Here is a 14328-nt window from a genome sequence, read left to right on the forward strand (position 1 = left end):
CTTGTAGTTGATTTTGATTCCTTGAAACCTTGTGAGCCTAGCACCCCAAGTGTGATATGTGACATCCCCAAAATCTCGTCCAGAAAAGACAGATTTTCATTTATGCTTTTAAAATAATTTCAGAGTAAATCCTTTTGATTTGAAAGAGTTGCGGAATTTGTTCCCAAAACAAAACATGATAAAATGATATTTATCAAAGCATTTCATCAAGAGATGCATTTTCATTTATATAATCAAAACTCGGGATGTCATGTTCCGATACAGACCATAAAGCATAAACGATAACATTACAAGTCATTCAACAAATATATACATATACAGACTTGTAAACAAAACAACTCGATGATTCATCCGTCTTACTGTAACAACCCAAAAATACGACCCAAAAATTTCATTTTTCAATATAACCAAAAACTATAATCTGAGTGTCATATCATAAAACCATACGTGATGTATCCCAAACATGATAAAAGCACTATGCGGAAAAACTGTATCATATCTATGTCATATCAAAATCAAAGAAACTAAATCAACTCCCAGGATAAAAGCTGAAGCTATGGTGTGTGCGATGCCATCATCCCGAGCTCTTCCCTCTGCTTGCGGAAGTACCTGAAACCAAAACTGAAACTGTAAGCACGAAGCTTAGTGAGCTCCCCCAAACTACCACATACCATACAATACATATATAAAGCACATACTGGGCCTTGCCCACTGCATCAGACCGCAGTCTGGAACTAGCTGCATCGGACCGAAGTCCGGAACTGACTGGGACCTTGTCCCCTGCATCGGACCAGAGTCCGGAACTAACTGCATCGGACCGAAGTCCGGAACTGACTGCATCGGACCGAAGTCCGGAACTAACTGCATCGGACCGAAGTCCGGAACTGACTGCATCGGACCGAAGTCCGGAACTGACTGATCATGGCATAGCATAAAACATAACAACTATTATAAACACATAAACTACATACTGCATCGGAACAGAGTCCGGAACACATAACACAAACATGATTGTATCACAAAGACATCAAGCACTCTAACTACTACATCAGACCAAAGTCCGGAACTACTGATAATTAAACGGGCCGGCATTGTGGTCGTAGACCCGCTCCTACTGAAAGGAAACTCACCTCGTGAACTGGCTGCTGAGTGTATGGCTCTGGAAGCTAACTGCTACTGCTCCGGTATCTCCCCGGCTACAAGTCCATAAACACACTCAATCAAATACTAAACACTGAACTGGGTAAAATGACTCTTTTACCCTTGGTCAAAGTCAACTCTCAGTTGACCTGACTCGCCGAGTTGGGCCGCCAACTCGCCGAGTCCCTATTCTCACTCCTCGACCCTACTCGCGGCTACTCGTCGAGTATGACATCGACTCGACGAGTACCCTCTCGATCCAAGAACTTAGACAATCTTCATCCGACTCGCCGAGTCATATGAACAACCCGACGAGTTGTTCTTGAGTCTAAGGAGATTGCCTTGGACTCGCCGAGTTGTATGAACAACTCATCGAGTCCCTCCATTACTGAGTCTACCCTCAACTCACTGAGTCCACTCCACTACTCACTGGACCCACTCGACACCGCTCAAAAGGAAGAAATCGGGGACTCGCGACTCGACTCGCCGAGTCATTCTTCCGACTCGCCGAGTCTCCGCCATGCAACTATTCTACACTCGATTCTGCTCGAATCCAACACATACAAATGATAGATCTAAGTCCAATAAGCTGATTTACCACGTAAAGTTTCCAACTTTACGTGTACAAACATATGAACAAGGGAATAAAGGCTAAAAAGGCACTTAAAAGGGGTAGATCTAGGGTTAATATGCAAAATAGCTCCATAAAGGCAATAGATCTGGGCTCTACAACTCCTAAATGAACAGATCTAAGGGTATCTCGGCATAATAGAGTTTCCATTACAACATAAGACTTGAGAAAGGCATTAACAAGATCTAGAAAGGGTTTTAAAGCATAAAAGGGAAGGAAATATGAAGAATACCTCAAAGAGCTCTGGCTTTCCCTTGAATCTCTGCTCTACAATCCTACTCCTTGCTCCTTTCTTCTTCTCCTTCTTCAAGCCTTCACAAATGCACACAAAATCACTTAGAATCACTCAAGAACGAATTAGGGTTTTCTCACAGCTTTTGAGGGTGAAGGAGGCGAGGTTGGGAGCTATAAGGTGGCTTAAATAGTGGTCAACCCGGGGATTTAGGGTTTCTCCCAGACGGACAGACTCGCCGAGTCCAGAATATGGACTCGCCGAGTCGCCAACTAACACGTGCTCGAAATCGCGTCCCTACTCGGCGAGTCAGGCTATGAACTCGCCGATTCCCTTTAACAAAACTTCAAAATAAATACCAAGGAATCATCATACCGGAAACGGGTCATTACACTTACGCCCTTGCGCCACTTCCTGTAATACAAATAAAACTGAGTGGGTCAGGCTTGGGAGCCTGGTGAGCATATAGGGTTTTCAACCCACAATAAATAAAATTATATTTAATTTCACCAACCAATCACTATCCCGATTACCCATTCCCGTTATCCTCACTTTACGTCCCTAAAACAACATCTATCTCAAGGGACCTAATCTAGGATTTTCATCGGGACGGACATTACTGCTAAGGGGTTTCCTCAACAATAGATATCCTAAAGGCAACCATGAGGGGGATAGAGTACACCAGTGAACACATCGTTCACAACACCTATAGGTTATGAACCTGCTAGCGTTCCACAGGACTGTCTAGAAAGAGTCTGTGGTCGTTATCCATACTCCGCTGAATAACTAGATCAACAACAACAACATCGAGGCCTCTCGTCTGTTTATTACACACCAACTATCTACCCATGTTCTACCCAACATATTAGTAGATAAAAATATATATTTTCATACATAGTTTAAAACTTGTATAGCATTTTCATTCAATACATATTCCACATAACAGATGAGACACACCCACATAACACGTATTTCATAGAAAATAAATCAGATCTATGAGATAGAAGAGAATGAATATACATTCACACATATAACAACAAAACTATACACATAACACGTATTTCGTATAAAATACTTCATAATTATGCGTTAGAAGAAAGTAACTACACACTCACTTGATCAGAAGATGATCGGACAGCACTATAGCTTGTAGAAGTAGTATTCTTCGATGAGACTACGAACTTTGTTTTCGACGTTCTTTATATCCACGCGTAGGTGAGACTACGATCTACAACTTTTGTTTAGACTCCGTCGGTTAATTTTGACTTTATTTTTATTATTTATTTTTAGTAGGCCGGGACAGAAAAATTCTGTTATAAATTCATAACTTCTTCATCCGACGTCCGTTTTCGCCTATCTTTTTATCGTTTTACTCCTATTAACGAGACCTTCGATTCTCATTTAGATTCTTTCAGCTAAAAACCGCTCGATCTCAAATCAAGTATTCGGGCTGCATACTGCTAAGTCGAAACTTCGAAAAATCATAACTTCCTCATACGAAGTCAGATTTGGGCGTTCTTTTTATGCACGCTCTCGGTTTAACGAACTCTACGACTTTCGTTTAGATCACTAAGGTTAAATATTGTTCTAACGTAAATTTCACTTTTTACGTCATTCAGCGTTATCGGTTTTGTGGCGAAACTTCGACAGGTCATAACTTCTTCGTTATAAATCGGATTTCGGCATTCTTTATATCTTCGGAATCCTTGTTTCGACCACTACATCTTTATGCAAAGATATTGGGATTATCCCACACTTCAAATTTGACGCTTATTTTATTCTTAATTCATTAAATTATAATAATTAAGAAAATAAACACATAATTCACATAATACTCAAATATTTCATCATTAATACTTCAAAAAGAGTTACAAGGGTTAACCTAGACTATTACATCAATGATAATGCCTAGCCTAGAAACGCGGGCGTTACATGATGCCTCAAATGATTCATACAACACCAAATGCTTTTGGAATGACCTTTGAGAGAATACACACACTTGAAAAAATCGGCATAGCCCTCTCTTGTACTTGTGTAACCGATTTTGGTGGAGGAGATGATCCTTATATAGTGTATCCAAATGCATGGTTCCATGCAACCCAAATGGACTATGCCGGGTCGGGTCAAGTACATACCAGAAATAGTTATGGACTTAGACACCTTATTCAACAGAAAGTCCCTCAACGGTTTCTCAAAACAAATGAAGATCGTGTCTACAAGCTTCATAAATCGATTTATGGGCTAAACCAAGCATCCAGAAATTAGTACTAGGAGTTTACTAGAGCTCTTATTGATGATCACTTTCAGCAATCGAAAGTCGATAATTCTATGTTCATTTACAAGACTAGGATGACACATGTTGCTCTCATTTATGTTGATGATGTATTTTTATAGGAAACGACACTTGCAAAATAAAAGAGGTTAAAGACAATCTTCAGAAACAATTCAGTATCAAAGATTTGGGCACACCTAAATACTTTTTAGGTATTGAGGTAGCTAGATCACCCAAAGGGTTTGTTATAATTCAAAGGAAATACACTCTTGACATTCTTGAAGATTATCATATTCAAGGGTGTCATCACAGTGCTTTACCTATGGAGCAGAATCTCAAGCTGGAAAAAAAGATGCTAGTCCAGAAGTAGATGTCTCAAAATATCGATGTCTTGTTGGTAGACTTATGTACCTCACTGTGACTCGCCCTGACATATCTTTTAGTGTTAATCAATTAAGTCAGTTCTTGAGTAAACCAAGACAATCTCATATGGATGCTGCTTTTAGAGTTATTCGTTATTTAAAGACTACTCCAATTCAGGGTTTATTTTTGCCAGTTGAATGTAATTTAGACCTAATAGCCTATTGTGATGCAAGTTGTTTGAGTTGTCAATCTACGCGACAATCTTGTACAGGTTATGTCATTACCATTGGTGGTTCACCTGTCTCTTGGAGGACGAAAAAGTAGAGTGTTGTTACTAGCTCTTCAACAGAAGCATAATATCGAGCTATGGCAAGTACAATATGTGAAGTGTTATGCCTAAGGTGGTTACTTTGTGGTCTTGGTGTTGCCTAGAAGGGAGCTACTTCGTTAATGTGTGACAACGAAGTCGCTTGTCATATTGCAACTAATCTTGTATATCATGAACGCACAAAGCATGTAGAGATAGATTGCTACTTTGTTCAGGAGCGAGTGTCCAGTGGAGAAATACAAACTTTTGCTATTCAGTCTGAGCATCAGCCTACATACATTTTCACCAAAGCTCTTGATGCGCATCGTTTTTAATATCTCTGAGGCAAGTTGGATGTGTGTGACCTTCACAATCCAATTTAAGAGGAAGTGTTAACGTTATTATCTTTGTTCCATTAATTATCTTATTTATTAGTTGTCATATTTATCATTTCCTAGTTTATCTAGGTTTCCTTTTTGTTGAGTATAAATATTTTTAGGTTGTATGCTTTCATGATTATGAATGATAACACACAGTAACGCTCAACTCATGATTATGTATATCCTTAAAAATGTAAACGAAACCATTTTTCATATTTTCAGTATTAAAAATACTAGATTAGTATTGTTATTATTTTTTAGAGCAATTAAAATCATTATTATTAATACTTATCATTTACCGTTATGTTTCCTAAGACTTTATTTTTCTTATAATGATTTATTGGATTATCATTAAATTTGGGAAAAAAATTCAAAATTATATTTAAGTCGCCAATAAACCTATTTTATTTTTTAAAATGTTAACCAACTAATGTTTTTTGTATATTTATATGAGATTGTTCGATCTATTTAAGATTGAACATGTTCAACTCTCTTTCAAATCTTACACTTTTGGCTTAGTTCGTAAATTTTGTTAAGACTTTGGTGTGAACATTAAATTTTACTTCATCCCAAATTTAGTTTGATTTATAAATGTATTTTTATATGACTTTTTAGAACTTTTTATAACATCTTTTAATTTTTTTTCTTAACTTTTTAAGAAATTAAAATTCTTAATCTTTAGAAACTTTTTTTAAGACTTAGGTTATATTTTTTTAAACTTTTATTTTACACTTTAGTATAATTTTTTTATAACTTTCATACAACCCTGTCAAAAATATTTTTACAACATTTTTAAAATGTTTCATAGATTTTTATAGCTATTTTTTATAATTTTTATAACAATTAAAAACACTTTTAGTAAAGATAAATCGTATGAAAATGTATATATATATATATATATATATATATATATATATATATATATATATATATATATATATATATATATATATATATAAAGATTAAAACATTATAAAAAAGAATTATTAAAAAAAAGTCTATAAACATTTTGTTATGGCATAAGTCTCGTATATGAGACATATGTAGATTAAGAAGTAGTTACAAGTAGGTTAGATTTTTCGGTTCAAAAAAAAAATCTAAAATGTTTATATTTTGTTTAAAATGTTATATTAAATTTATATGAGAGTATAAAAAAATTAAAAATTTATAACCCAAGTTTAAAATGTGGTATTAAATATAAAACAACTTTATAACTCTTTTGTAGCTAAGTATAATACGTTGTAAATTTTTCCATAAAAAGTTCTAAAAATGTTGTAAAAGATATATTTAATAAAATTAAGAAAATAAAAATAAATCTTAAAAATATTGTAAAAAATTATAGAAAATAAATTTATAAACTATACAAAATTTAGGATGAATTCGTAATAAAATTTAATATTCAAATCAATATTATAACAAAGTTTAAAATCTAGACCAAAAGTATAAAATCAAAAAAAAAAAAAAAAAAAAAAAAAAAAAAAAAAAAATTCTAGGTATATGTTTGTGAATAAGGAAAGTAAAGTCTTGTAAAAAAAACATAAAGCTAAAAGATAAATATTAATAATAACGATATGAATCTAATAAAAAAAAGACAAAAACATCACTTGACAATTGAAGTCAAGTTATCTCATGTGATGTTTCATTGCACCCACACATAAACCACTACCCTTCACACTTTTAAGGCGTTTGTTTGTTAATAAACCTCATCTGCCATCTTAGATATTCCCAATTACCAAATGCATGTAAAGAAACCGCTCATCAAGTGTACCAAAAGTTTCACATTCTAATTTTAACCATTATCTTCGTCTTCATCAACTCCAAGATTCACATCCACATCATCTGTCTTCTCACATTCAAATGAATGATAAATTCCAAATAACTATTTGTGTATATGTCTTGAATTATATAATTTTTAAAGATACACTCACATTGTTATGCATTCCTTATATCAAAGAAATGGTACGTGTACAAAACAACAAAATCACACAGTTGATTATACCGAATGCGACATCTTCTTTGTCGGTTCTACCCCTAACCTTCTCTCTCTCTCTCTATGTGTGTGTGTGTGTATATATATATATGAAAATGGTTAAACATATATGAATTTTAGATGTATTGTATTCATTCCCAATTGAGTGGGGCTCAATTACCCTCATAGCATGTGTAAGGCCAGAGCTAAGACAAAACAAGGTAATAAGGGATCAACACTTGAACAAACTCAATTGGCTGAACTTTGAAAATAGTAAAAAGCTGGATAACATTTGGCAATTGGCATATTGTACCTCAGTCCCATAAGCATGGGCTGGGACATGCCTTCTACAGTCTCTCAGTCAATAATTGACTCCACCCATTATATATGCAGGTATAATGTAATATTTTTTAAGTTTAAAGTTTCCAATATCACACATTCAAAATGAGACTTTCAAACATCACCCTACTTTTCTTCATCTTTGCAATTCTAGGTCTCTTTTTTGTCTCTCAAATCAAAGATTACTCTACTCATGATCGACTCATTTCAGTTCAACCAAGGAGACGCCTGAGGACACTACAATACCCCAACCCTCATTTCAACAAGGTACGAATAATAAAGTGTTGTTGGATAAACGATTTTTTAAAACATTTGAGAAAATTATGACACGTTTAGGGAAATGAGAGGAAAGTTGTAAAAGTTTATGACTTTTTCCATGACTTTTTGTATTAAGTCGTTCTTTCTGCAGGTAGATGCGAATGCAAGATCTACAAAGCAAGCAAATTTGATGCCAAATGCATACGATGAAAATGAAACGAGTAATGAAGATGGAGAGATTGTTTATAGTATTGATTATCAGGGTGTGAAAACTCACCCGAGTCCGAATCCTAAACATCCATAAAAGTTGAGCCAACGGGTCCCGTTTGTGCACCATCTAGAATCAACCGTACATTGTATCGATTGATAATTTTTACCATATGAAATCAACATACTTTCTATTATACCCTTTTTTTTCCTTTGGTTTTGCTTTCTCTCACATAAAACTAGGTTCAAGAAGACAAATGTTAGTGATATAAATTATTTATATTTACGCTTAAATGCAAGAAACAACTTATTTTAATTGATTTGTTTATCATACTATTCTACTCCATTTCTTCCTGTTACATCATATTTCAAAAAATATATCCAATTACACCAATGTCGTCCAGAAATGAAATTTTTTATTTGGATAGATGTTTCAAAGGAAAATGCCCGAATAAGAAAAAAAAATTGTAATAGAAAGCACAATTGCATGACAAAAAACAAATGAAAAGTACATTGCTATATCTTGATATTGAAACAAACAGACTGAATTAGCAACTACAATTCAAATTCAAAGCCAACATTCCATTGATGTATTGTTTTCGCGTCCTCCTATATTTTTCCAGTAGCTCATTATAACAACATACCACATCATCAAATAATAATACCACTTTGTTACAGAATTCAGACTTTATCATCATGAAAACAGCTTCGACTTTTTCCTTTTCATGAATTAGTAAACGAAAGATATCTTCCATCTCAATTGAGGGCATTTTCTTGTCAAGATGCTCGAGCCATTTAAAATTTTCAAGTATATCTTCATGTTTTCCAAGAACATTGGAAGCAATGTCTTTAAAATTAGTGTTGGAATTAATTTTACTGATCAAATGGTTGAAAAGTAACTGTTGGTGAGTCTTTAACCAGATTTGGGTAACTGATTGATATGAAATTCCACCAACCAAACAAGCCTTTCGAAATGTAGGATCAATGTCACCAATGGACTTGATTGCAATGTGCATTAAGTGCATTGCCACGTCATCAAGATTCAGAGATGAATGTTTGAAAGATTTGTGATTGGAGATTTTGTAGTTCTGACACCAATGATGGAGTGCTACATGAATAAAGCCTTCCCACCTGTAATTTTTTTTGTTATTAAGACATTGTACTTTGAAATTTTTATCTAATTTATAGTATTGTGGTTTTAGTTTTTTTTTTTTCTTATTTGGATATCATAATAAACAAATTAATGAAAGCACGTTGTTATTTCTTATTAATAAATAAATTAAACATAAGATTCATGATTGGTTTTTAATGAAAATGAATATCAGTGTCTACATCAATTTTTAATTTGCATTATTATTGGAAGCTAGAAGGTTCTTTTTTCATCAATGATTAAAATGGTTTTTTTTAATTCAATGATATCATAAAACTACCATGAATAAGTCTTTAACGTTATATAGGACAGAATCTCCATGTAGGATAACACTAACTTTTTTTTTGTAAAAAGGTGGAATATGGTGTGATTGGACTTGCTTTTGATCTCTCATGTATGTAAAAGACGTAAATACCCTCGTTATCATAACGTTGCCTAACAAGTTTTGGAAGCTTAAACTAGAGAGTATATTTCTAGAGGAGTAAGAAAAAGATTATTGCATGAAAGATGTTAGTTCCAAAGATAAGATTGATGTGTTTGTGTTTTTGTTTTTGTGTGTGTGTGTGTGTGTGTGCCTTGGTCCACATCACATGTTGATACTATGTATTATTATGACAAACATTGACCAGTCCACATGCATCTCTAGGTTTCTTGTTTTGAAAGAACATTATTCATTAAAGTAGCAAATATCCCAACAAAGACACAAAAACTAAGAATTGACACATAATAACAACCAAAGGAAGTGCATATGTAACTAAAAGAATATCAAAATATAATGCACTCTTTTATAATAAATGGCCAAAGCTACCATGAAAATGCACATGTTGTGTTTTTCTGTATTTTGTTCTTTTTCAAAACCAGGTTAACTGAGAAAAATGGTATTTAATAAAGTCAACAATAATATAACGGCTTAATCACTAGGAAAAATAGTTAAGTGGCTAAATCGATAAAATGGTGAAAAGTACAGATGTTTTTTCTTTTTTTTATCTTACCCTAAATTATTTTCCTAATATAGACAACATAACAATCAACATTATATGGGGTGGGACACGTCACAAAAGAACAATTTTCATGTCTGTCATCAAGATATATCAGTTTGACCATTCAAAACAATCATATATACAGTTGATATTGTATAAAATAAAAATACCATTTTGTTTATAAATAAATAAATACATACTTGAAGGGTGAAGCACATGACCAGAGTCAAGATAACTGGCGTATTGACCATGGGTCCAAAAGCAAAATGATTAGATGATGATATCATATAAAGTTAAGGATTTAATGTTGCTTTTTATTTCATGTTATTGTTCCTTTTCTACCTAGCATCTACTTGACAGATCTTTTTATTGTGATTTCCTGCTTATGATATCATCTACAAGTCTATCATATAAAGGAAACCCAAATTTCAAAGTGTTAATCATATGTTTTACTGTGGACACGTGTTGAGCATTTGTGAACATTATAGGATATTAATTATTACCTTTACAAACTAATGATAAATCTAACCATAGATATTGTTTTGTCAAAGCAAGTAAGGCCCTATTTCTTTTTTTTTCCCAATTAAGTGTTGTTTGTATAAATGGTGTTATAAAACATTTAAAAAAAATTATGAAGACTTTGCATAGTAGAAGTAAAAAACTTACTCAAATGGAGGCTCAATCTCAATAGCAAGAGTAAGATGCAAGGAGTATTCCACATCTTCATTTGCTTTGACATCATCAACTATGGTACATGCCTCATGAGGAAAGCCTCTAGGAATGTATAAAATGTCACCTTCTCTCAATAAATACTCTTTACATCCATCCATCATATCTATACAATCATCAAGAGATGAATATAAACGAGGTAATTGTGTACCAAAATTGGGAAAAACCTTCCATTTTTTAACTCCTTGAATTTGGCACACAAGAACACAATGATCATCGCGATGACGAGCTAACCCTTGGGAATTTGGTGGGGTTAAGTACATATTTACCCCTGTTGATGGTTGACCAAAAAGAAAAGCTAACCCTTCTGAAATAGATGCAAAATCTTGAAAATGGAACTCCATCCCACGAAGGGCAAAAGTGTAACCATCGTTAAATGCATTTGAAACAGAAGCAATATCTTGAAGATTTGAAGAGCCTTGAAGAAAATGGTTTTCGATTTTAGAATCGAGGGTTTTAAGGACACGAATATCTTGTTGGTAGATTATAGGGCAACCGATATCTTCTCTTGATTCTTTTAGAAAGGTGATTATATCAAGCTCATCTGAACTAATTGGTGGAGTAGAAACAAGATTTTGAAGCAAAGAAGCAAGAAAAGAAGGAATGGAATCTTTAGAGGTGAAAAGTTGTAAAAAAGAATTGAAAATATTGTTATCGGGTGATGAAGCATTTGAGGATTCAGTTATAAGTAATGGTGATTCTTCCCAGTGGTTTATGATAAAAGATTCAAAATTCATCTGACCCAAGTGAAAGATACTCCTTTTAACATCTAGGAACTTGGATGATGTGGCAATTGGTCCTTCTTCCATTGAGAGTCTGAATAAGGTTTCAGCTAAATTATTAGGTCTGATACTGCTTGAATAGAGAAATTTCTCGGATTCCTGATTGGAATCTAGTAGAGTATGTCTGTGTACTTTTGCCCATATTCTTGACAAATATTTTATAAAATTTTTGAGGAGTTCTCTTGGGATCTTCACTAGCTGCTCAAGTGTACAATCATTGATGAGAGTAATTGCAAGATCAAGAAGTAATATAGGGTATTCATCTTCCATAAATCCTATTTTGAAGCAAGTTTTATTCCCCACTTCTTCTGAAATTAGGGAAATTGGAGGTGATGAAGATTTAGGAACCTGAAGAAAACGAAGACTAAAGGATGTTAAGTCAACATATATAACTAAAATTTATATGATATTTGGGACTCTAGAAATGAAGAATCGTGAGTATATCTAATTGAGGCTCTTTTTACACATAATTAGGTTATCAAACAACTTATCCATGGACTATTTCATGCCTTTAAATGGGCTAGTTATAAAAAACAATTCAATCCAACTCTATACAGCTGTCTTCCAGATGAATATAAATCACTTAAATGAAATCATATCCATTAATCATGGTCCATGTATGCTAAGGCTAAGATTCTATTAACAAAATACAAACCAATTATATCATTTAGGTTGGTTAATTTTTCATTGGCATGAGTTTTATGCACTTGGATGTAGGGTACATAAACACCCAATGTTTTATTGGGCCATTGGCATTTGGCACTTGAAGCATAAACAGAAAGCCAATAACATGCATAGATTCTTCTGTTTTTTCCCAAAATAAGTACTTGCTTATAAATTATAATGTACTTTAAGCCAATAGATATACAATTAGCAGATGCAGATAAGCTAGGATGAAATATAAAGATTTACAATTGTCAAAATAAACACATCTAATTTTATGTTTGTTTGTTGTGTGATTTGTAATGTAGTCAATGCAGGGGTATGGAACATCTTAAGCAGTCTGCAACTGATGAGATTAACAGATTATACAAATCATGTTTTTAGAGTTTGTGGATATTTAGTGAAATATGAAACTAAATGAGATGTTCTGTTAGGAGAAAAATGCAAAATTCATATGTCTTTCAAGTACTTGAAAATTCCAGTAACAGCAGAGGCCCTTTTACAACTGAATGGAAACTCATTACTGTATTAATAAAGCCAATAGCATGGATTTTCTAAGGAATTTTGCCAATGGATAAGTAGAATAAACTTTCCTAGTGAAATTGTTAACTGATGGATTCTCTTTTTCTTGAACTCAATGTCAATAACATTATTCCTCAGCAAAGATAGGGACAGATGAAGTCCGTTTAGCAATGACTAAGAAAAAGTAGCTGGTGCTCACATAAGATTGTCAATGGCAGAGAATTCCAGCAATTTACACCGCCCAACAGAAGTAGTCAACAAGTCAAGAAGGGCATTGCAAGCTGCCATGGCTACGCTCCTCCTAGAGCTTGTCACCGCTGTAATCAACCCCTTCACTATTTCTTCATCCGATGCAATTTGTTCATTCATCTCAATTGAGAACAGGGAAGCTGCACCCACTGTCTCCAAACCAGAACAAGCAACCACAGAGCACCTGTAAATAATGATTAAACCCAAGCAACACCAAAATGAGGCTTTCAGAATTGATCATGAAACAGATGGTGTGCATTATTAAATATATCGGATGATCTCTATAAACAGATGATATCAAAATTACTTGGAATTGAGGAGAACAGGGAGCAAGGAGATTAAAGGAATGTGTAGGGTTTGTAGAGACTGCATGACTGAATTGGGGGATTTGGAGAGGAGGGAAAGAAGAAGGTGGTCTAGGGCTTTTTGGATAACTAGGGTTCCTTCTGATGTGGCTCCTAATTCATGGTTCGAAAGAGCAGCAAGCATAATCCCGAAAAGGAGCTGAGCATCCAACTGTTGCATAGTATCGGAACAAGGAGAGGAAGTATTGGTCGATGAAGACGAAGAAGACGAAGAAGATGTGGTGGAGGAAGACGTCCGGCGCCGGCGCTTGCCCATGATACCCTGCAGTTACCCAGAAAAAACAGTTGAACAATTATGGATAATGGATAAAAGTTGACAAAATTGCAAAAATGGTACGAGTGATATGTTTTTTTTTTTTTTTTTTTTTTTTTTTTTTTTTAAGGTTTTAGTTTAAATCTCGATTTTTTTTTTTTAATTTATTTATTGATGGTCCTTTACATGCAATTTTGGTTCCTTTCCAAACAAAAAAAACTATTATATCCTTAATGAATTTAGTTTTTATTTTTCTTTCACTTTTTAAAATTATTATTATTATTAAATATAAGAATGGGCTCTCTCTCTCTCTCTCTCTCTCTCTCTCTCTCTCTCTCTCTCTCTCTCTCTCTCTCTCTCTCTCTCTCTCTCTCTCTCTCTCTCTCTCTCTCTCTCCATCCCAAAATACATACCACAACATTCATCTTCTTTAATTTCATACATCAATTTATATTCTCCTCCACCTCTGCAAGATTCATGTATAAATAACATTGAATCACCGACAATAAACTGCAAGATTTCAGTACTTATTAGCAA

At 33.9% G+C, this 14328-nt stretch overlaps 1 protein-coding gene and 1 long non-coding RNA gene across 2 annotated transcripts; one reads left to right on the forward strand and one right to left on the reverse strand.

The window, feature by feature from the left end:
• The first annotated feature begins 7453 nt into the window (after positions 1-7453).
• Positions 7454-8295, forward strand: LOC145061651 (uncharacterized). Its single transcript, XR_013687270.1, has 2 exons — positions 7454-7900; positions 8043-8295. It is a non-coding gene; the product is annotated as an uncharacterized LOC145061651 (long non-coding RNA).
• Positions 8296-8586: 291 nt separating this feature from the next.
• Positions 8587-13849, reverse strand: LOC145061650 (uncharacterized). Its single transcript, XM_079009187.1, has 4 exons — positions 13481-13849; positions 13124-13357; positions 10895-12103; positions 8587-9229 (listed from the first exon to the last, which is right to left on the reverse strand). The coding sequence occupies exons 1-4, from the start codon at positions 13792-13794 to the stop codon at positions 8647-8649; spliced, it is 2340 nt and encodes a 779-aa protein (XP_078865313.1). The 5' UTR covers positions 13795-13849; the 3' UTR covers positions 8587-8646.
• Positions 13850-14328: the final 479 nt, after the last annotated feature.

Source organism: Lactuca serriola, chromosome 7 (genome assembly GCF_051521515.1).
Source record: "Lactuca serriola cultivar US96UC23 chromosome 7, Lser_US96UC23_V15, whole genome shotgun sequence".
NCBI lineage: Eukaryota > Viridiplantae > Streptophyta > Magnoliopsida > Asterales > Asteraceae > Lactuca > Lactuca serriola.

Bases quoted from the DNA above. Each gene is read 5' to 3' on its own strand.
- LOC145061650 (XM_079009187.1), bottom strand. From the start codon at position 13,794: ATGGGCAAGCGCCGGCGCCGGACGTCTTCCTCCACCACATCTTCTTCG. The intron at 13,358-13,480 runs GTAATTTTGATA...CATTATTTACAG, and splicing joins CCTGTTCTCCTCAATTCCAA to GTGCTCTGTGGTTGCTTGTT. The intron at 12,104-13,123 runs GTGAGCACCAGC...AACATCCTTTAG, and splicing joins TCTGCCATTGACAATCTTAT to TCTTCGTTTTCTTCAGGTTC.